Source organism: Dromaius novaehollandiae, chromosome 6 (assembly GCF_036370855.1).
Source record: "Dromaius novaehollandiae isolate bDroNov1 chromosome 6, bDroNov1.hap1, whole genome shotgun sequence".
NCBI classification, from domain to species: Eukaryota; Metazoa; Chordata; class Aves; order Casuariiformes; family Dromaiidae; genus Dromaius; species Dromaius novaehollandiae.
In genome coordinates this window covers 26483059-26507066 of record NC_088103.1, presented here as the reverse complement: position 1 = coordinate 26507066, position 24008 = coordinate 26483059, and the positions used below count along the sequence as shown (strand labels likewise).

The following is a 24008-nucleotide window of genomic DNA, read 5'->3' as shown; positions in this document are numbered from 1 at the left end:
TACAGAGGAAAAATACTTTACTTTTCCCATGAGATGTATATCACCTAAGCAATGCCACCTTCTGATGGGAGGCCCAACACTACACTTCTGGAAATAGAAGCCACAAATATCAGTGAATTTATGTATGTATTTCTCAACTAGCCTAAATACACAACTGACAATGACACACAAGCAATTGCTGGGGACATGTAATTGGCTTGCCCTGCTCTGGGACTCATCATATACATGGCAGCATGTTTGACAAGGAACAGACAAGACACAGTTGCACAGAGATGTACAAGTAAGAGAGAAGACATTAAGGCAGGCACAGGTGTATACCAGTGACAGGACTTGTTTTACACCGAGAGTGATGCTGGCACAACCAAAATCAGAGCACTGGAAGAAGAAAGTGGTCTTTCCGCAAGAAAGGAGGCAGGAAGGCAGAAAGGAGCCTCCCAGCCAGACTATGGATCAGACCGAGGTGACCCCTGCAGCCTGTGGTTCTCATGTGATCCCAGCCAGAGCGGGTACAAAGCTTCTCAGCAGAGCAGGTCAGACTGGCTTTTGTCTCTCATCCCAATGGAGAGAAGGCTGCCAGGCTGCTCTTGTCAGTGGGAAGAGGGGAACGCTTGCGAGCTGGGCTTGCTGCTCCTGCTATCACCATGGCTCGGAGGAGTGAGAGGCAGCTGCCTCTTCCAGCTGCGATGGCCATGTGGGGACTCCACACTCCCCCTCAGCAGGCGAAAGCTGGCTTCCCCGGGTCCGGGTATGAAGAGAGCTGACAGCACGACCACAGCCATTTTGCTCCCCCAGCAGCTTGCTGCCCCAGATAGCCGCCCACGTTACCTGTGACCTGGTTGCCTGAGGCTGCTGGCTGCTGGCCTGCAGATCTGGACACTGGCTGCTGTGCCATTGCCCTCTCACCTAACTTGCCTTCCTTGATGCTTATAGGGGTCTTTGCCCGGAGGGGAGCAGGGAGGTGGAGGGTGCAAGTCCCTCTCCTGAGCCACCTGGTGTGTGGTGACAGCAGGGCTTCAGCACCCCTGCCTCTGCAGGTGAAGCCTCCTTGGAGCTGGTCCTGACGCTGCTTGGCACAGCTTGGGAGGGGAACAAAAACACTGGGCAAAGCAAACAGGGAGGTCTGGTGCCACTGTTTCTGTTGGACACAACAACAAAAGGATATACTCAGTGTGATACATCTGAGGCTTTATAAAGCAAGGCCTCACAGATAATCACGTTGATCTTCATTTGCCCTCTAGGACCTGACTTCAGAGTCCTGTTTTCCTTATAGTGGTTGTTGCTAAGTTTAGGACCTGATCCTAAGCCAGCAACATAACTTCCACTGACTTCACCAGCAGAGAGTCGAACCCCTAAAGCACAGTTTAACAGTTAAACAGTTGCTCAGATTTCTTCCCTGGTGTTAGGCTTAAATCTTCATAGATCAGTATTCCAAATGTTTGACTTCTGTGCAGGAATACAGATTCAGGATCTCACCCAATACTCTGAGCCTCTAGAAAAGGTGGATACACCTTCAGAGATTTCAAAAGGGTAGCATGTGTTTTTGTTACAGTGAGGTCTCTGCAACCACACTCTGCTACTGAGCCAGGAGCTGAGACGAGGTCTCTCAAATGAATTTAAGGAAGATCCTTCCTCTATGCCTCTCAGCACACAGAGCACCCAGTTCATTAAGAGCAAGCTTTCCACCCTCAGTCATGACCATGTTTCAGTTCTGACTTTTGTAAGTGACTATGTGTGTATTATTATTAGCGCCTACTGGAGGTACATAAATCCTCTGTCTGATTATAATTTAGAATATGGATTTTCTGTTTAATTATAATTTGCAAAAAAGGGGGCCTATTCCAACCCTTGGGAGTTCTCAGATGCCTGACATGGGCCATTTTCTTTTGAATAAGAAAAAACTTCACTGCTCAGAGTAGGAGGAAATAGTGGTGTCATCATTCTGAGTTCAGCTGGAAAAGCTGCCTCAGAGGCAAGAAGCTCCTGCTTAGTTCTGAATGCGGTGGGAGCTGGGAGTCCAGAACTGTGGCAAGGTCCCATGGATAAGCCTTGTCCCAACAGCAGGAATGGCTGGTGCTAAGCAGAGTTGTGAGAGCCCACAGTTCCTGGATCCACAGCCCCTGGCTGAAATCTGAGCTCCTTGGGGTGATCTTGAAGGTGATCCTAAAGGACCAGGTCTCTCAGCTCCTGCTAGGCTCCCATAGCTGAGTGACCCTCTCCTTTGGTTTGTCAGTGATATCGTGTAGCTGTGACAACCCTGGAGCCTGCTCTATCCAGGGCCACGGCTGCTCCTGAGGTTCCTCAGATATTCCGAGGGGATGCTTTCCCCTGGAACACAGAGACGTATCCATCTTTGAAAAGTGGCAATATGAAATGCCACTGCACAACACCACACTGAGCTTATTGCTGGACTGCATAGCAGCATTAATAAGCCTACAGAGCCTATCTGAGGTTAACCATTGTGGAATAGCAATGGATAGGCTATTTCAAATACTTTTAGCATTGTCCTGTCCTGAAATTTGTCATGAATGACATGTTTCACCCCAGAGCTGGTTGCCTTCAGTGGTGAATGAAAGCGAGCCCTGTAAAATAAACTTTCTAATATCCCTGGGATGAAATTTATTATAAAACTGGAAATTAGTCCAACTAACATGTGAAGTCTTACCCCCACTCATTTCACTGGATGATCCTGTGCCAGCATTCCTCACCGAAGATATTAACTATCGGTGTGCTTGTTATGATTGCAATAACCTAAGTCACACAAAACAGAACTGTTAAGCTGGAGAGCAGAATGAAAGGCCTGCTTCTCCAGAGGTGTAAATCAGAATAAACCCGCTAAGTGCAGGGCTGATTTACACTAGCTGCAATAGGCTGCATCAGTTACAGGGGAAGGGAAAAGTCTCAGTAAAATGATGAATACCTAGGGAAAAAGAAAAGCATTTTACACCTGTTGGAGAAACTGACGTTTATCTCATTTTCACAATATTCCTACATTAAATGGTGTTAGCATCCACAACTGCGAACAAAAATGCTTCCTTGGTAAAAATGAGAAGTGTCACAAGTTTGGAGACATGGAGCCAGTTTTGCGAAATATCTTGAAATGCAGTTTAAAGAGCATGAAATTAAACAACATAAAAATTGAGAAAATGTTAGTGTCAACAGCTGTGTTAGAAACCATGTTACCAGAAAGTCATTCTCTAACATTCAGAACCCAGGACTTCGCCAGTAACAACTGCTTCCCTATCTATGATATTTCAGATCTCCTAATTACAGTGTGAGTCAACTCTCGTTTCAGTTATCTGGGTAGGTATTTGTATCTTCTTCGGTTCTGACTCTAAGGTAGAAAGAGGGTTACCAAAGCATTCTGGAAATAAACTATGATAGAAAAAAACTAAATAATCAGGTAGATACAAATAACTAATTTCTTCTTTCCATCTCACACTGATGGTTACATTTGTCTTGTTTACATAACTACTGCATCTTTGTCCTACAAAAACTCATGAGAGTGAGCATGTAGGTTTTGGGAACAAGTTGCAATGTGTCACTCTGGACCTAGATGTTCCCAGGGCTCTGGAGTCTTCAGATGTTGAGACAGGATAAGTAAAAGGACTTTGGACTCGCCTGTTCAGAGATAGAAGCCAAATAGAACATCTGTTTTCAAATTTCCCCTAGTCTAGAGATACTGGGGCCAGAAGTTCTAGGTTTGTGGTGTCATTACTTATTTTGGAAAAAAGCATCCCTGATTCTTCACATCACCAGTCCCTGGCAACAGTGGTGTCTGTGCTCAGCTGACTATTCTAACCGTGGGGAAACAGCGGACATTGACTTAGTACCTTGGGAGCCAGGGTGGAAGCACTGGGCTGTTTGCTAGAAGTGCACGTCAGACTGAGGCCGGGTGTTCTTGGACACCTGAGACCCTGGTAAATTTGACCTGGGCAAGTTGGGGTAGATCCCATTTTGCGCAGAGCTGCCACTCAAGCTGTTTCTTTGTAAACACTCCATTCCCCAGCCTTCTGGTTCTCTTTTTCGTAGATGATCTGGGCTCTGGTGGACCAGTTCTTCCTGACTTGGTTCTTCCTCCTATTAACCAGGAGAAAAAGTGATTTGTGTTGTTAGCAACTTGCCAAGAAGTCTAGCAATGTTCCAAACAGTGAGACAAGGCTGTGCACAATCCTTAAATATCTCCCCACATTCTTTCAGGGATTAGTACAAGCCTGTCTTTTAAAGATCAAATATAGTTTGCTACAATGCTTTGATGAATGTACATTCAAGCACTAGACACATGAGAAAAGAGTCATCCCTTTTCGCCTTCCACAAGAACATTCCCAGAAATGCTGTGGCAAAGCAAATCTGCAAGCAAATACTCAAAGAAGCTTGCAGGCATGTTCACATCAGAAGTAGGACCTCCCAAACACACTCTTTCAGATGGAAAGTGGTCACGAGAGTGCTCTGCCCAAAAGATAAGCTTCTTTCTGGCTCAGTGTGTGCTGTTGAGCTATTCTTGTTACGTGAGCCATGAAAATGCAAGGGAATGACATGGATCCCACACGACTTACTGCCTTTGGCTTTAAAGTTGAACTCCCAAATGTGCTGGTTCATGGGATATAGGCAGCCTTTGGCAAAAGTCACAACTTTGCAATGAGAGGTTGTGGGCATACACTAACAGTCTTCCACTCTATGTGTGATAAATAGTCCATAGAAAAGATGTCAAGATTACAGTCCACAGAATTATCCTTAGCTGCCCTTGCTGGGAAGGACAGTATGATCTTTTCTGGTAGCTGAGGATAGGTGGGTGCAATACAAGTGAAGACAATTAATTTGCATCCATTTGCCACAGGAATGAGCTTGGTGTCAAGGGAGCTGGAAGGTGTATTAAAGGGTATTGTGGTTAACTGAAGGATGTGAAGCAAGAGGTTTGGTGCTACTATCCTTAAACAGAAGAGGCTTGATCATGCAAAATGCTGATCATGCCCAACTCTTTCTGTTTTATGTGAATGGGGATTTGACAAGCATAGCTGATACCAGATCCATTCACAGAGCAGGGTTGGTCACCTACCCTGGAGCTGGTCCAGACGTCTGATGGAGGGCTACCAACCTTACTAATGTTATCCAGTGGCTTGCCTATCAAGTCCTTCCACTTCAGCTTGTTTCTCTCCAGCACCTCTAGCTTGCTCACCACCGCATCAGTCTTGGAGCCAATGCTGCTGATGGACTGTTCCAGCTGCAGCACACGTTGCAGGAGGCTGGGGAAGACAGTGGCAACATTTGCAAACTTTCTCTTGTGATGAACACCAGGATTTGCAGCAGATATCTCATGGACAACAGGTCAGATGTTACATAGGAGTGAATGCTCCACATCAGACAAAGTGATTCATTTCCACTGGGCATGTAACTCCCTGCTATCCTGGGCTTTCAGCTGTAATTGGTGATTTTGCTGATGGTAGATCCCAAACAGTTTGGATCACAGTCCAGCTACAATCTAATCCCATTATATTTAATATTGCACCTGCCTCTCCTCTGATAGGGCCCTATGTGGATTGCTTAGCATTTCTCTGCAGCAGAATCAGGAGATCCTGATTCTCTGTGCTGTATTTATCCATGTTCCTCCTGCAGAAGAAACGGCCTTGTATTATTCTCAGAGCTGGAAGATGAAGGCCAGCTAGGCTATAAAGCAAGTATATTTATTCCCACTGGAGCTTCTGCAAAGATACCAACTTCCCCTAGGTCTAGGTGACCCTACTTGAGCAGGGGTGTTGGACTAGATGATTCCAGAGGTCCCTTCCAACCTCAACCATTCTGTGATTCTGTGAAATGTTGTCCAGGCCACCTTCTGACCTGAAGCATGACAACATATTACCTACCCATGGCCAGCTGACAGCTGCAGAGATTATTCAAGAGGCATAGAACAAAATTACTCAGCTCAATCTCTTACAGAAACAAGCAAAATACATTACAAGAACTGTCCCATTTCTTCTCCGGCCTGCTTATTTACATGTGTACAATGTGAAAAGGGACAAGCTCCCACTGCAGCTGCTCAGCACCAGTGTAAACAGTTACATCAGGGAGGGAAGCAACAGAGAGTCAGACCCTTCATTTGCAGAGAGACTAAACTACTGCCAGCACCAACATACACTTGCAACTCTTCTTTGGAGACCCAGCTGGCATGGTTAGTCTTTGCTTCTATGTAGGCCAGATTCTCATCCAAGTTGTTGCCACCATAGGATTTCCCCAAGTTTTCAATCTCCGTATTCAAAGCAACCTAGAAGATAGATATAGAAACTCCTGGAAAGCTGGATAGTAACGCTGTGTCAGCTTCACTATGAATAACACCTAGCTTCACGAACTGTCACACGCTCAACTACTCTCCAAGAAGAGATGGAGCAGTGTTGCCTGCTTAGTTTTTACCCCCAACCCAAAGACTCCAAAGGCCACTGGAGAGTGACCTGTAAAAAACAGAGGGTTTCTTCTCTTGCCCTTCCTTTACCCTTTTCTCCTCTAAGTCATGCTTCATCTGCTGCTGCTCCTCTTCATCAAGAATCTGGTTGCCATCTTTGTCAAACCTGGAGAAGGTTGCTGTGATCTCATGGTCTGCATGGCCTAGTCTACAAAATAAGAGGAAGGGAAAGCCCAAGGCACCGAATTATATAGGTAGGCTTTAACAATGTATGAGCTGCTTTTGAAAGCAATGCATTGTTGACATCTGCCAGTGACAAACCTAACCATTCCAAACAGGAAAAAGACAGCAACACAATTCCATTTAGAACAGGAGATTAAACTTGTCGGGAAAGGAGGCCTTTGAAAGGTGATAACAACCATTTTTATGTCTTATGTCATCCAGATATGATCTAACTGCTGTCCAGACCTTGAAGACCACAGAGTTTAAATTACCTGTACGACTGAGAGAAAAGGGTGAGCATCGCTCAAGGTGACTCACTTACTTCTTCAAGCTGTTCTTGAAGTCCTCAAAGTCCAGTTCTTTTGTTCCATTCTGCAGTGCTTTCTGTACATCAGAAATCCTCTCCTTCTTCAGCTTCAGCCTCATCAGTGTCCGGTTGTAGCTCTTAAAGGTGCAAATGGACATTGAATCATGGAGGCAGAACAGTGAGAAATAAGGCAGAGCTAGCAGTGGAATACAGATGCGCAAATGCTGAGTAGTACAGGGAGATTTCAAGCTTTCCAGAAGTAAAATGCAAGACTGCTGACTGGGCCCCATCTCTAAACTAGAACCACCTCTTCAAAGTGATACCAACATGGTAGCCAGTATCTCCGTAAGGAAAGTTACCCTCTGCTTTTCTTCTCCCCACTCTTCCTTTATCTGAGCTGCCAGAGCTGCCAGCAAGCAGCTGTCCAAGTTAATGTCTCAAATACCATTCGTTTCCAGGATATTGGTCTACAGCATAGACAGTTGTGAACTTCTGGGACCTTTCCAGGAGTTTTGCTGAAGAGAAATCTGGATGTCACCCACCAAATTTTCACTGTTGTAAAATGCTCAACTCAGCAAAGTAGAGCCTGCCACTTCGCTTGCTATTGATCAGCATGCACTGTATCAAGGACACTGAAGGAGCTTTGTCTGGTGATTGTTATGGGAAGGAAAGTATCTGGGAAACACTCCTGGCTGCTCATGCTTAAGTGAGGAGCCTCCCCCAACCCCTGCTTTCTGATCTCCTCATTGCCAAAGGGTCTGGGAGCTTGATCTACCCTAGAAGGGAACCACTGGGACTCCTAATGCTACTCCAGCAAGGGAGATCCAGAATTGGCAACCAGCTTTTTCTCTGGTAAGTTTCACATGGGTCAGAGATTCCAAGAAAACATTTCAGGATTTAGCAATACAACTTTCCATCTTCATCACCTGCTTCAGGATGTCTGAGAGCTGCAGCTCATCCTTCTGGCTTGAAAGCTCCTCTTTGACTTCTGAGTAGGTGTCATTAATGATGGCCAGAAACATATTCTAGAGAAAGGAAAAAAAGAGATGGAGTAACCTGAAATACCTTGTCTTTCTCAGCAGCTGAGCCAGCAAGAGACAGGCATAGCCATGCAGGGCTTGGTTAAACAGAAGCTGTTCTCATGTTGGGTACCCAATGAGCAAATGAAAGGCTGTTCCTAGTTCAAATACCGTCTCTGCTAGCCTATATTGCATGGCATTAAGGTATATTTGTATTCCAGGTGGTAGGTATTTAACTTAGGCATTGTGAATATCCCTTTCCATTGCCTAGGAAGCCAGGGCCTGTCCCCCATGCTTTCCTCCCTGCCTATTAGAGAGCAGCTGCTCTGAGCATCCTGAATTCAGCTACCACACTAGTGGTATTCCCAGTCATTTTTAGGCTCCACCATGAATAATATGAATATGACCTTTAGTTTCTCTGAGCATCAAATCTCCAATTGCAATCATGTGCTCTTTTTCTACTTTGGTCTATTTGTGCTGCGCAGCTATTGTAACAGGGACTTCCTCTCTCTGTAAGCATCTGTATTGCACCTCACATGGGGGAGGGATTGCCATGAGAGGTTTCTCAAGCACTGTTGTCAATATAGAGGCAAGGAGGCCTTGCTTGCTTACCAGGAGCACAAAGAAGACAAAGAACACGTAAGTGACAAAATAAATAGGCCCAAGGACCCTGTTGGCGTTGTCAATGGAATTGTAGTCAAAGTCACCAAGAATGATCCGAAACTGGGTGAAGCTGGAGGAGAGGAAGAGCGCAAGATTACACAAAGGCATAGAGATTTATCCTACCTCCTAAGATAGTCCCATGGTGAGCCCTGAACCTGCCTACAGCCTGAATGGCCACAGACATAAGCCAGAGCTGGGTCTAAGTCACTCAGTCCGACTAGTGAGGTAAATGTATCCCTAGTGATTCAGGGGTGAATGGAGCTGATCTGGTGAGACCAAGAGCTGGCTGGAAAACAAAACATGGTTTCCACAAAAGTTTTTGGCTATCTAAAGTGTGTTTGCTCCAAACAGGAGTTAAAGAATAAATTCTGAATTTTCCCTTATAATGGCATTTGTCTCAGAACCATAGAAGCCTTCCATGGAGACAGAGACCATGAGAGTGTGGGGAGAATGTTACTACAAGCCAGTGCTCTTCAACCTTTTGCAATTCATAACCCCTAAAATGAAGCAAGTCTAATGAAGAGAAGTTTCCTTTTTTTCAGTCACCTTCCACAGACCCCTTAAAAGCAGGCCCTGGATGCCAGAGGTCTGTGGAGCACAGGCTGAAAACCACTGCCGTAGCATGTATATCCCTTAACATTACACATTGCGTAAGTGGCTATGTGGACTGAAGGATTGTCTCAGATGGGCTTGGGTCATTCTCTGCAGCATTTTTCTCCTCCAACCCTTTTCTTTTTTTCTCATGGGAAGTCACAATGTGAGGTCTCTAAAAAATTACCCCAAAAGGCCAAGTTTAACCCTCTGTATTTATTACACACGTGGAATTTGCAACCAGTCATAGAAAAAGCAGTTGTCCCAAGGGAACTATTTCCTGACTGACCAACTTCAGTGGCAAAGTTGGTATACGTCCCCATCCTGCCACCCCTTTCTGCAGGCACCCATCCACCTGTTCTCCCTTCCCACTGTTCATCCCCCATCTCAGGTATCCAGATACATTATTTGTGGGGCTGCTTTGGAAATGGATCAGTGAAATGACTCAGGCGAAAAAAAATCCTCAATAAAACAAAACAAAAAACTTACAGGGGAGCCCTGTGCAGGGAAAGACCTTGTGCTGTCTGAAAAATGCAAAGATTCATTTAGAATTCCTGGAGTTTGCAGTATTTAGGGAGCTGGGAATACTTTCTAAGTCTAGAAAAGAGGAATATGTCTTTGCTTTCTCAGATTTAAATCGTCTCACTTCAGTGATGTTTAAATGGCTCACTCCAGTAAGTCAGTAAGGGATTTTTTCCCCCACTTTGAAAATTTCCACTTAATCTTAGACTTTTATACAACAGACTTTAGAAAACATGCTGAATTTATGTTAAATTTAACACATAATATGACTGCAACTTTCAGAATGAACTGTAGTGTTGAATCAGAACTGCTGTCTTATCAATATGATAGGTTTAAGCATTAACATAAGCCAGTCTAACTTTCGCATTTCAGTGTATAAAGCTATCATGTTGGTTTAAGATAAATGCACTACTTTAGCTCTTTCCTGTCAAAATCCAGTAGCAATGATCAATATTCCTTCCAAATGCTTCTGTTTTGATTAAAATGCATTATCTAATGGAAAGCTATTCCACTGAAAAATTGTCACACAGCCCAGCATTGCCCAGCCACTGAAATGATGTGAGTTGCAGGTGTATTTGGAAGTCAAAGAATTTCAAAGCTCTGGAGCTTACCTCTGAGGCTCTTTCCTTTTTTAAAAACACCTTGAGCATTATCTTTTGAGTTACTTAGTTCTTGCCACTGGAATGACAGAGACGTGTAACCTAATTACAGCCTACAGCTGTCTGCTGGTATATAGAAAAACAAAGAGCCCACATGTCAGCAATGGTCAGGCAGCATCATTCTACCACTGTTATAGACCCACAGTGGGTGAGAAGGTGAGAGAATGACCTGGAGAAGCTAAACTATCAACTGAGCTGTGATGCTCTTCTGCAAAATGACTCTGAACTGTTCTGCATGCTGAGTGCCCTCAGTGAGCCTAGCAACTCCATATCAAGTGAAAGCTGTCTAGAGTTCAGCAAAATGAAATGGCTTGTTAAACACTTGCTCTGAAAAGGCTGGATTTTCCATTTAATCATGGGGGTGAAAGGAGCCTCGAAGTCTATGTAGGATCAGCCATTCACATCTCTGATAATAAACACCAGACAACCAAAATTCTGTCTGTAACCCCTGTTTTTTCCCCTCACTGCATTCTTTTTCCTTGAGGATGTTACAGCAGTGGGACAACCAGCAACATTTTAGCCACCATAGCTTTATTACATGAAATGCAACAAATCCCTAATTGGATTGGGGTTGGAAAGTAGCTAAAATTCTGTTACTGACAGCTGAAAATGACAAAAATGTAATTATGACTTACACACTTACATGCATTTAACAAAGGTACTGAAGTTTTCCACTTGTGTCCCAAAAAGAAGGTAACCCAGTTGGGCATAGGCAAAGAAGACAATGAAGAACATAATGGCAAAGCCCAGGATGTCCTTAGCACAGCGTGCCAGTGTGGAGGACAGTTGGGTCATTGTTTTGTTAAAGCTAATATACTTGAATATCTGCAAGATGAAAGAACAGGGACAAAGTTAGGCAAATCCATCAGCTATGTACATGTTTGCTAAGTTAAGAGAGTCATTATAATACTAAGGCACTGAGGAGACAACCGGGCTGGGAGAACAGCGGCCTAGAGTTCAAGATGTTTATCCCAGGTGTATCACTACGTTCCTATGGGACCATAAGAAAGTTTATTTGTTCCTTGTGTCTCAGGAAAATGTAAAGAGGGTCTGCTGTAAGAACTCATGAATTGAAGATAATGAGAAGCCCTGGGTGTGGAATGGCTTTCCACCACGTCATAAGGTTTTGGTTGAAATGCAGAGCCCGTACCAACAGACAAACCATTTCCAGCTGTTGGGTGGCCATCAAGAAAAAAGAACATGGTTTGCTTGATTGTCCATCCTGTACCATTTTAGTAATTTGGAGGACAAAGTCGTATGGTGCTCAGTGTCTTCAAACAACCCTTTTACACCACAACTTCTGAGTTCATCGTCTTGTCCCACATCTCCAAAGAACTGGCCTCAAAGTGCAGGATGAAAATCTTTCTGGATTTCTTGTAAACAGAATGTACTACTGAGGAATACTTCTCTGTTCTATAGCTTTTACTGCATTCACTCAGGGAGATGGATGAGACAAACACCAAACTATCTGGAGGAAGAGGTCTGAGACTGCACCCCTTGCACCTCTCAGACCCCTATAATACCTTGATCCAGGCAAAGAATAAGTTGACTGCGTTCATATTGTTGTACTGGGTCTGCCAGAATGCCAGGAACTCAAAGTCTGCGTAGGTGTCAGGGTGTTTCAGCAGCTCTCCCATCAGTCTGTTCACCTCGATGGTGCGAAAGATGTGAAACCCAATAGCAACGATGGAGAGCTGCAAAGAGGAAGTGTCTGCAGTGACTGCTGTGCCTATGGTTTCCATATGAATTCAAGTGTCACAGAGCTCCTTGGTATTGCTGCACAACTGCAGCCAACTATCGGTATGGAAATAAGGTCTGAATGCACTGGATGATGGCCTGACCAAACTCACAGCCCTCAAGTATCCCTAAAGAAAGAATTTTCTCCTAATAGGCAATGGAAGAGTAAGTGTTCACCTTGTTCTGCTGGTTCATTTTACTTTTGGAGCAAAACACAGGTCCACTCTTGTCTTATCTGGCCAGCTTTCCTGTTCCTTTGTTTGTTTTGGCCCTTACACCTCCCTGCCATTGCTCCCCCAAAACAAGTGTGTAGGGATCCTCACCAGAATGACAACCACATCCAGGATATTCCAGATACTGCTGAAATACTGAAGCTTGTGGATCTGCAATTCCAGGATCTCCTCTACCACATAGTAGAAGATGAAGACACAGAAGACAATTTCACAGGCAACAATGAAGAAGTCCCATGTGGTGACATATCGTATAAGCTTGACTGTTCGGATTTGCCAGGAGGGAATGGCACCACCGGTGGCTGGAAACTCAACCACTAACCTTGAAGGAGACAAAAACCCCACCCTATAATTACAAATGGGATGCTGGAGGCTCTTAGATAATTTTGAGAGGCATCAGACTTGAGCATGAGCTATCCACCAAACCATGAGTGGAAGAGATGTGCATGTGTTTATGCAATCTTATCTCTGATACTTCACTGCTCATAATAGGACAGGAGGAAAGGTCAAGAGAAGAGTGACTATTGTGTCAGGAAGACCGAGTCTTCTTACTAATACGTACAAGAGCTACTGATGCCTCTCGGGCCTATGCATGATGGACCAGATCACAATTTACATTATAAGAAACATTATAATTTACATTATAAGAAACTGTGGCACTGAATAAAAAGAGAGAGGCAAAAGGGTTTCCAGTGAGACTCAGCCTACCTCAGAACACAGAACAGATTGATATTTGCATTGTACACTGAGAAATCAATGAAGACAACTCGTGTCCCTCGATCCAGCCACAACTTCTCTTTCAAGACCTTCAGGGCTTCAGCACTCTCTTCTCTGGTCAACTTGAGGTCTATGTAGTATCCTCCGCCGCTATAGCTGGTTAGTCTTCCCCAGTGAGATGAACCACCCAGTTGCTCCTCAGAATGGTACCTCCACCTGCAGGAGACAAGCCATAGGCAAAGGTATCACAGTCCACAGGCTAGGATATAATTTAGCAGCCAAGAGAAGAATGCAACTACATCATCAAGGGACACAGGGATTTAATTCAAGAGTTGGCACCTAACTCTCTATTCTGGATCTGAAGCTACATCATTTCTTCATTGCTGATAGACTTATGATCTACTGCTTCCTGCCAGTGACACAGCATGACTTGCTGTGTAATAGAGGGATGATTCTGCAGGTTCATAGGTTTTTCCACTGTCCTGTTTTGCTGGAGGTTACTCCCAGGATCCACTATATTGCTTTCTATGTGCTTGCATTTATTTTTCCTTACAAGCAACAGCTTTTCTTTCGCAGACCAAGACACATGCAGCAATCAAGGAGTTAATAAGCTGCAGCTGTGTCCCATTAGTACAGAGAAAATCCACAACAATCATATGAATCATCACTAAAAAAGATCCAAGTGTGAGACGAAAAACCTGTCATTGGTTTTACAGGTCTTTCAATGAAGAAACTAGGAGAGCTGGGTCTTAAGAAAATGATTCAGACATCTCTGGTCTGCAAAAACAGGCTTGGAATGGGTTTCCGGGATGAAAGGGATGCACTTACTTATCTCTGGCTCCTAAATTCCAGGAGAAAAGCAAATAGTGTCATCCATTTGTTAGATCTGATTCCAAAGGTTTCTATCCATCCTCATTCTCTTAAAAAAGAACAAAAGCAAACAAACAATCCCTCCTCCCCCCTCCCCCCCCCCAGACTATCTCTACCTAAGTCTCTTCCTGATTTCTTGCTGCTTCCCCAGCACGTCTCACTCTGCCCCTCGTTCTGGTCTACTTTTCCTCAGAGAGACATTTGGCTTTATTGATAGACACAAAGCACTCACTGTCTCTGGTTGCAAAGGGAATTCCACCTTTATGTGAGAAATTTATCCCCCAAATCCTGCAGCTCAGTAGATCTCATTTTAGCTAGAATAGACCAATTAGGGACAATTAAACACACACACACACACACACACAGATTTTCTAACCTGAACAGCAGAAGCAGATATACTTACGCTGTTCCATTGATGAGTCCAAAGGAGACTCTTTCCTCCTTTTCTTCTGAGTATACATCATAGCAGCCTGAGATTTCCTCTTTGAAGTCATCATGGACCACACAGGAATTGTTCTTCACCTTCAGCTGTCGCATGCGTGGGACACCCAACAGCAGATTCTCATAATAGATGTATGACTGGGTGCCGTGCGCTGCTAGGGACTGGTTGTTGTACCACTTGGTCCAGTAAAGATTATTCAGAAGGGGGCCTTGTGCATACTGCAAGAAAGGGAGAGGAGAGCATCTCATTCATAGCCCACACCTCAGAAAACTTTCCTTGACCTGGGCTTGAGATAATGAGGCCTGACCTGTCTCTCTCTGCTTCTCAAGCTGGGAAGTGGTAGAGCTTATGTTGACTATGTGCTAAAGAGGGGAAAGACCAAGGCTGGATGGAGCCACAGGGTGGAAGAGGGATGCTGGGCAGGAGTGTGGTTACTGGCTTCTCACAGGCCTATAAATATGCTTGCTTGTACTTTGTGCTAATGAAGAGATGAGGGGCCTACATGCTTCTTTGTCCCTTCCTCTTCAGTGAACACAAGTTTGGAGGAGTTGCCCTGGCATGAGCTGGGAATTACAGGATGGAAAAGAGATGTACCACTGCCCTGGAAATAGTGGGGAAAACAACAGTGACGTAGTTCATTGTACTTTTCTAGTATTTCAGAAAAAGGTAAAGAAAATTGACAAGCAATTTCTGGTTTACTGGATTACACAAGTGGCTGCAATATCTCAACAACCTTCATTGTGGCCTATCTTATTCCTTCTCCAATTTTCAGATGGAAATGTGACTGACCCCAGATCTCTTTTCCCCTCTTTATTCTCTTCTGATAAAAGTTAGTGCAAATTTTCACTGAGCTTCTTCATAAAGAATCTATAGACCAGGCTGGCCCAGGCCTGAATTACAGACGGGTTAAGTATACAGTTCCCACAGATGCCCATGAAATTGACATATGCTCATTGATAAGACACCAGATCATATGATTCAAAGCCATTTCTGTCACAAGGAAACCTGGAGTAATTCACTTGACCTCTCTGGGCCTGAGCTCCCTGTCTGTGCAATGAGCATCACATCATAGCAATTTCTTTTTCCTGTTATATCCTGTCTGTTTAGCCGATAAGTTTCTGGGGAACGGACTTGTCCATACACTCACAACACTTAGCTTAGCCAGTATTCTGGCCACAGTGCTCAAAGGAATATAATATATTTCACATCATCAGTGATTATTTTTAATGCAAATGATACTGTAACTTCTGCCAACAGCTGGCAGGAGTTTGTGGCAGCAGAATGCCTTGCTGAAAGCACTTTCAGAGGGAACAAAATATCCCAACCTAGACAAAATCAGGCAGGCGCAGAGAGGTACAGTGCAGAGCCCCAGTGTCAATGGATTTCCAGCACTCCTCGTGCTGGGCCAGATTTCTACTCACCACCCAAAAGTCAGCCATGCTACCAATGGAGTGGAAGGAAACACTGCTGTCCGAAGAGGTCTGCAGGAAGAGCTCGGACATCACTTTGGTGTAGTAATAGGCATTGGAGCTTGTCATTCCATATGTCACTACAAGAGAGGAGAAAAGAGGAGGGTTCTCTCTTGCATCTGAATAGTGGAACCTGATTTACATTCACTGTCTGCATAGCTTGTACTATCACAGGTAAGCTGAGCAAGAGAAGAGTTTGATGCTCAGCAAAAGCACTTTGGTTTCCCCCAGCAAGACATGATCTGGAGAGGAGACTGGGGAAAAGAAGTGTTTTTATAGAGGCACCAAGCTATGTGACTCAGAGCTCATACCCTTCTCAAGGCAGCACTGGTAGGAGGAATCTCAGCCTGCCTCTTCACTCCCTTTTCCCATTACATCTACCTTGACTATTCTGGCCTGTTCTGGTATCTTAGCTTGTTTTGCTTCACCAGAGCAACAGCTCTCCTTGCAGGGCTGGTTTTGCCTTCAAAGCCTCAAAGGCCCTGACTCCTGTGTTTCTACCATGCTCAGTGAGAAGCCTATGGTTAGGAACAGGGCAGGGAATCCTACTCCTTTTTCCTGGTCTCCTGGCCTTTAATCCCTAATTCGAAGGAGCTATTCACACTGAAGATCTTAGAGATGAATCTAAGACCTTAAGGAGTTTAGCCTTGTACTCCAGTGCTAAACTTTAAAAGTTCAGAATTTAATCCTGGACATGACCCAGAGAAGGATGGTTTCTACTGATGAAGAAACATTTGGAGCTCTTATCACATTACTTCCTGTTTACCAAGGGATTTACAACCTAATTTGCTGTGTGCTCCAGGATTTAAACTGTCATATTGACAGATTATAAGAGCTTGAAAGCCAGAAAAGACCATTAGATTATGTAATTGAAGCTCCTGAGTGACATAGAATTCTTTTCCTCAGACAAAAATTTCTCTCAGAAATTTTCTTTCTTAGAACAGAGTCCATGACCTATATTTTGAAGGCACTTAGTCCTGATCTGAGCCTTTGAAGGTATAGAGACAACCCCATTTCCTCAAATCAAAAGCTCCAGGTAAGATTTCATTTACCAAGGAATCTCAGACAAGAGTGGGGTTGTTTAACTGCCCTGAACATGTTGCTGCAGCTCTCCAGTGCACCTCCTGACAGGAAAACATCCATCACTGTGATCACTGAGAACATGTCCTACTGTTGAAAGGGCACCATGAAAATAAAGCAGCTGACATTCAACCCCCCGCCGATGAGTCAGAGCACAAGTGCGTGTGCATGTATGTCCGTGTGCATGTCTTGGTTCTTTTGGAAGAGTGACTGAGGCACTGTTTCCCTGGGCCAGTGTGATAGTAACTCAGGTTGGTATTGTCTGTGTATCTCTCCTGCCATAGGGTCCATGAAAAATAAGCCTTTTCACTGTCTCATGCCACAGGTGTTCTTTTGTGATAAAAAATGAACCTTCCCAAAAAACAAACAGCCATTGTTCTACCCACACAAAGTCCATTAGCATTCAGTACAGGGCTGCATTAAATCCACTCAGGAGCAACAATGTGAGCTGCCATCTGCATTATCACCTCAGCCACCCCTCAAGTCTGAGAGGGGGAAACATTTCTGATCCCTGTGTCTGTGATCCTAGGAAGTTTCTAGAGCTGCTCTCTGGGGCTTGAACGCTTGCCATGAAACTGTGAAAAGACCCTGGGCAGATTCTCTCAGGACTGTGGAGTTGATGGGTAAAACTGATGGAGTGGTTCAGGAAATACTGCTTAAACCTAGCCAGTATCAGTTTAGTGTAAAGCTGTAGTGAGTTACTTCTTTTTTGAGTGCAATAGCTATTCTGTAGGTTAACATTATGCCTGTTTGCTGCAGTGAGTGCATGTACAATAAATTTAACACCTAAAATGGAGGGAAGAAGTCCAGTTATAAAACCTCACATTCCTCCTCTCACACTGTGCACAGAAAAACCGCCTGTGAGATGTGACAGCTACTTACATAGACAGATATCCACCAAGAACACAATATAGACTAGCAGCTCTCGCAGAGTGGTCTTTACATAGAGTTCTCGGTTTTCAGCTGTGTTTTCAGTCAGTGTAGTACCCCACAGACCTGTTGGGTGTAAAGAAATAAGGGAGATTTGACAACCATTCTCAGAGGTCCTGTGAGGAATTGAAGCCCTGTTCCCAAAGAGTTCTTGAGCTGTTAGATTTCTGATGCTTTCAAAACAAAACCTTTCATCTCAAAACACTTTTTGTTTCAAAACTTCACTAAAAGCTGTAAAAACATGTGAAATACATGAGAAATAACTCCTAAAAGGAACCATTCCATTGTGAACAAAGATTTGGCGCTGACAAAAACTAAAATACGTTGTATTTCTTGTTTTGCTAAAAAACTTTCCAGCTTTCTGCTTCAGTTTCAGTCTGATCTTTTTTGCCAGTTTTTCAGCTTACACTTTGCAGAAATTCAGCCTTTGTCACACATATTCTTGGAACCACAAAACTGCATCTCACTCATCCACAGGTCAACACTTGACCTCCTGATAGGACTTCAGTAGCAGAACTGCATCTGATGTTAGCTTTACAACTACACTTCAGTCCTTTCAGTATATACTGAACTATCTGGCCTCAAATATTTGTCCCTTGCTTACTCAAAAACTCTGGCAGATTTCTTGTAGGTCATAAGACTTGATGAAAATACCTCAACTCAATATTTTCAGATAGAATTTAGAGCCAAATTATCCTCAGGATGTGTATCAATGGAGATCCATTGACTTCAGTACAGTCATGCCTGTTTATAACAGCTAACGATATGCTTTCTTCACACAGCAAAAGCGAGTCATTAAACATCTCCAGGGTTGATCAAAAAGAGAGGAACATTTTCTTTAAAACGAACCTTGCCATTTTGGTACTGATGAACCACCTGACACCATTAATTATTTGTTTGTTCTTGCTGTAGTGACTTTCTGCTGTGATTGCCAAAAGTCTCCTGAAGTTGAAAAGCACAAGAATTTCCACTTGAAAGCCTACTGATGGAATCCATGTCAATAATACTGATAGTCTTGCTCCTTTCTGCAACTCCCAGACAGCTCAGCTCTGATGCCTACCCCCAGTAGCAGGCAACAATCATCCTCTTGCAAGCAAGGATCAAAGCTGATCAAAGGCCAGACGATTTAAGCAGTCTCTGGCAGAAGAAGAGAAAAAGCTTTTTGCTTTGGAGAAAGCAAAAGTGGTTTAGTGTTGTGTGTGCACCCACTCCTATCCTTTTGATAGTTTTTTTGTATCTCAACAGGCCAGAGAGCTTTTTGCACCTTTAGCTAGCATAATGACTCTCAGCATCCTGAACTCACTCCTGAACAGACAAACAGTAGCTTGCTCTGACCCTGCTGAGAACAGCAACAGAAATGAGAGCCTGAAGGAGATCTGGGTTAACTCCTGTGCAGGAGAAAGTGGTATGTGGTCTACAAGGGTCTTCACAATAGAGAAAAACAGCAGGGAACAAAGGAGCAGAGAGACGCTAGTGTGAGAGACAAAGGTAAGGCTGAGGAAGCAGAAAGGAAAGGCAAGCTGCTCAGAGGAGGAGGGCACAAGTTGGCATTGTAAATGGACTCATGGTAATTTGAACTTGCTTTGCATTTTTGTGTTCTAAGCAATGAACGACAAGAAAACGGGAGCATACCCCAGTGCAACCAGAGGTACGCTAGAGATGAGTCAGAACTCTGTCCTTGTGAAACCATCTGTTCAGGTCACTCTTAAATAACTCCCATCATCTCCAGATCAGAGCATGTCACAGTCTTGTAACAGGTTTATTTGTTCTTCTACGAGGCAGGGAGCCTCTAGTATCCCCATGCTGGGAACAGAGGCACAGGGTTTCTTTGCTACAGGAAAAGAAGTGCACTCAGGAACACTAGAATTCTGGGACACCTGAATACCCTTTAAAACTTGGTTCACAAACTTGGCCAAAATTATACCTGGAGGACCATGAGGCTGGTCCTGTGCCCTTGTCTGTCAGATTCTATCCATTAGTTGTAAAACTATATTGGTTGAGGTTTGATTTCAGCTGTTTTGTTAGGGAAAAATGCAACGGAAATCTACCAGCCCCTAGATGAAGCATGTTCCCAACTGTGTCTCCTTTGTCACTGCCCTGCCTTGGATGGCTGGAGATGGAGCTCATTTGGACTAGAAGGACACTCAAGACTGGTATCCAGACTTCCTCATGGCATCCTACATGACAGTCTGGCATTTGCAAGGCAGAGCAAAAGAAGAATCTAGACAACAGAAAAATCTATGCCCAGGTTTCATTTGTAATTCTAATCCTCCTACACAGGAGAAGAACATCTGCATTATCTTCTGAGACTAGTCTTAAGTGAGACTTGTGAGCCAGGCAAGTGCCAAGCTCAGTCTCAGGTACAGCTGGACATCCTCTTCCAAAGGCAGCAAGAATCCGGGTGCCCCTCAGAGGTTACAGTGCCAACAAGACACCTAGGAAAGTCTGTCTGTAGGTTGCCTGTGAGGCAGCAGCAGCCAGAGGACATATTGTTGCTTGGAGTCAGTTCAGAGAAGTGCAGACCTGGACAGCGGCACTGGGAGCAGCAGCTGCTCACTGGTGGGATGACAGCTTGTAGTCCAGCTCAGTAGCTGGTAAGGATGACAACAAGCAAATCAAAGAGCCAAGGACAAGTAACTGCCAAGGAATGGTTGCTAGCAAGAAACACAAACTGTCCCTTTCTGTCCTTAGATAAGTGATTTATCCTTCCTGCCTCCATTTTCCATGTGAGTCACTAACATGGTTAAATAAAGAAAAAAAGAAAAAAAAAGACTATCCTGAGAGAGGCAATGAAAAATAATTAGCATGTAACAAAGATGCAAAGGACACCATTCAAGGAAGAATTTCCCATCCAGTATCTGTGAGGCTGCCAGAAGCCTTTCTTCTCACCTGCACAGCTCTGGTCTGTCCTGCACCCTTACTGTATTTACCACCCTTGCTGTCAGGACACAATGCTGCAAAAGCCATGAAAGAAGGGAATGCTGCAGTGTCCTGACAGCTTCTCATTTGCACTCTCTGATTTCAAACCTGGCATCTCAAAAGGGAATTCTGGTGTTAAAGTATAGATTTTTTTTTCTTTGTTAGTCCTTGAAAAATGCCTAGAGCAAAGGACATCAGAATAAAACAGGTAAATGATACACTCCCTCTGAACAATTCGTAGTTACCCTCCAACCCTTGCCAGCATTGCTCCTTGTCCAGCAGAGATCTCTAAAGCCTTAGCTCTAGCTTTCATATGAATCAATGGTGCTGGACTGCAACTGCAATGACAGTTAGAAAGAACTAATCACAGAGAGACTGTGAAATCCTGGACCAAGCTATGCTGCTGTATGGCTCAGAGGGGTACTTGTGAGACCAGGAAGCAGGGCTGCAGATAAAAACTAGTCAGAAAGAAAAAGGTATTGGCAAATAACCCCCCACCCTCCCAAACCAAAATCATTTCCCTAAGAAAGACAGTTCCTTGCTCTGCCTGCCCTGTTTTTCTAGCATTGGGACTTTATGCCTTCTATGTGAAACAATTCAGTAAGTGCCCTTGTCCAGGGCTGTATCCCTACAGGCAACGTACATCGGTGCTCGCAGCTTTTAGCTAGCTGCTTCTGTACAAGCCTACACATTGTTTCGTTCTCCTTTATCTTTCAAGCAGTAAACTAACACCTCTTTCCTTCAGCTGCCTTAAAACAAAGCCTTGTTTGGTACATTCCTGTTATCCTCTGTATTTCAGCCCTGACAGCTCTAGATTTTCTCTAGCGGGTATTTATGTCAGTTCATAAGTTACAATAACATAGGAGGCAAGTACCACTCCATTTGGGAAATTCATAGAAAGAGGAAATATTCTCATCATCAAAGTGATGACTCCATTGGATACAGGACATCTAAGTTCTGCCTTAGGCTCTGCCAACAGTTTCACTGCTTGACCTTGAGTGCACCCCCAAGTCTGTCTGTACCTCCTCCTCTTTAGGAATGGTAGCAGGACAGACCCTGGAGCTGCAGCAAGCCACATGGAATAAGGATGCTCCCCCGCTCCCTGGTCAGCTGAAGACGACCTCTGAAGTAGTGCTAGTCTATGTTGAGTAGGTTCCCAGGCTATACATATACGTTGGTGTTTCTCCCTTCTGCATTACCTTCCCCCCCATAGCATTGCTGTTCCCAAGGTTTAGTAAAGCCTTTCTAGTCAGAAGTCAGAGCTTTACCTCGAATGCCTTTGAAGATGTAGAAGCAGCACTTGGGGAAAGGACTTGTCTTCCCATCCACAGCTTTGCTCTGCTGCTCTGAGCAGGGCAGCGGACCCCCCACCTCTTCAAAGTTCTCATAGGGATTCTCCAGAATGGACTTGGGGTTGTAGATAGCTCGGATCTTCAAGGAGGTAGAGGGAGAGCCATTGTAAACAGGATTATCCCAAGCTTTCTTCCCCACTGCCTCCAGTTCGTGCTCCTCTGAGGCTCGAAGGTGGCTCTCAGCTCTGTTGTTTAGGTGAGAAGAGCTCATGGTGATTCACTGGGGACTGAAGTACTTTCTAAACTGAAATCCCTGGGGCAGCCTGCCCAGGCTGGAGTTTTAAGCTAGCAGAGAGAGAATCAGTCAGAGCGAAACGGCTTGTCTGCCTCAGCAACCTGGGGGAGGGTGCACCACCAGACAGCACGCATCCTCTCCCTGTTTTATACCAGCTCTGTCCGTAACACATACCATAGGGTGGCACTATCTATTGTTCGGAGCCGCTGTCAGTCCTATTCTTCTAGGAACACAGATACATCCAGGAGATGCTCTCTGCTTCCCAGCTGAGATAACAGATGCAGATGCTGAGGTGGGAAGAGCAGGCTGCCAGAAGACTGACACTGAGTTGAGGCAGAGAGGGGAGAAGAAAGAAAACCGGTTTAATTTGGCCTCTCAGGCTGTCTGCAGCCCGGATCAGCTTCAGATGCATCTCCAGTTGGACTGAGCGAGGGCTGAGGGCACGGTGTGATCCTGGTGGAAATGCCATTTAGGAGATAGGGGCGATTATTGCCGGGGAGGCTTGGGCTGGGCACAGGACCCAGCAGAACCAGATAGGAATTCATTACCTCGGGGATCGGGGAAGTTTTGAATTTTAGGTGAAGTGTCAAACAGCAGAAATCCCGTCTGTGAGAGAAATGCAGACCGGGCTGGTGGGGAGTCACCAGATGGCGCTGGTGGCTGGCACCAGCACAAGGACTGCGCCCGAGCTCGGAGGCACAGCAGCTCTTTGGAAGCATTGCACACGCTGCCAGGAAGAAGCTGTTTTATGTCCTAAAAAGCAATCCCAGTCCAAGTTGTATTGTTGTATTTTATTGCTCATTAGTGAAATGAGGGCAAAGTGAATGGAGTCAGTGGGGTAAAGAGATGGAAACCACTTGCAGAGGTCTCCAGTACCTGGAATGCTGAGGGACAAGGCCTCCATGAAAGGCTGTATGACAGGGCCAGGCATCTGCTCACACCCTATGTGACATAATGTGTACCCCACCTGCGTGAAGGAAGCACGGGTTATAGTGCTAAGCTGCTACTTCGGGGGAACATGCCCTTTTATTTTCACAGTGCCTCCTTCTCACTGCCTGCAGCACATCACCATTTCACATCTCCTTTTCTGGGCCCAGGTGCCTCACAGATCTACCTCCATGCTGCCCCAGGCACAGAGCAGATGGGAAGAGCTGGGGGGACCTTGTGTGGCGGACAGGACTTTTGCCTTAAACATTTCTTGGTACATAAGGTGCAAGCAAACCATAACCCCAAACAAGCCATCTGTTCCCGGCAGAAACAGGACTGAGCTGCTGCAACCCCTGAAATGGTCTCCCTGCGACCACCCGGGACACACTGAGCCTGTGCTGAACCAGACCACGATCGGACAGACTTTGGGACCTGGACTGCAAATTACTGCCGCTTAGCACAACTTCTATAAAACTTGCTTAGCATGAGTAGCTAAATTTGCTGAAGCCTTAGGCCGCACTCCCTAGTTCAGTGAGAAAGGGCCCCAGAGCTGGTGCAGACTGGAAAGATAAGGGAGTTACAAGCAGTTTGCATTCCTATGCGTCACACTCCGGGAGGGAGGATGTCAAGTCTTTGAAATAAAGCCTGCTTGGGCGCCAGGACCCTGGGAAACAAAGCCTCCCCTCACTGCTGAAACAGTGTTAATTAGGAGGGGTCTGGATTATA

General features: G+C 44.8%; 1 protein-coding gene across 2 annotated transcripts; it reads right to left on the bottom strand.

The window, feature by feature from the left end:
* On the bottom strand, nt 1-22702 carry PKD2L1 (polycystin 2 like 1, transient receptor potential cation channel). 2 transcript variants are annotated; one of them, XM_026119840.2, is made up of 16 exons: nt 22037-22702; nt 17802-17915; nt 15792-15919; nt 14332-14588; nt 13050-13274; nt 12435-12663; nt 11898-12068; nt 11018-11199; nt 8552-8672; nt 7847-7945; nt 6936-7057; nt 6482-6599; nt 6129-6256; nt 5093-5240; nt 3831-4077; nt 1-1135 (listed from the first exon to the last, which is right to left on the bottom strand). In XM_026119840.2, exons 1-15 carry the CDS (start codon nt 22329-22331, stop codon nt 3865-3867), a joined length of 2550 nt encoding a protein of 849 aa, XP_025975625.2. In that variant the 5' UTR covers nt 22332-22702; the 3' UTR covers nt 1-1135; nt 3831-3864. The 2 variants fall into 2 exon arrangements, with proteins under 2 accessions (XP_025975625.2, XP_025975624.2); XM_026119839.2 differs by having other exon boundaries at nt 1-4077; nt 22037-22701.
* Between the last annotated feature and the right edge of the window lie 1306 nt (nt 22703-24008).

What these genes read in the sequence shown, in the direction of transcription:
- PKD2L1 (XM_026119840.2), bottom strand. Translation starts at nt 22,331, where the DNA reads ATGAGCTCTTCTCACCTAAACAACAGAGCTGAGAGCCACCTTCGAGCC. An exon ending in AGTACCTTTGTTAAATGCAT is followed by an intron (nt 8,673 to 11,017) that starts GTAAGTGTGTAA and finishes CCTCTCCTCCAG; the next exon opens with CTTCACCCAGTTTCGGATCA. An exon ending in ATGACTTAGAGGAGAAAAGG is followed by an intron (nt 6,257 to 6,481) that starts GTAAAGGAAGGG and finishes TCTATCTTCTAG; the next exon opens with GTTGCTTTGAATACGGAGAT.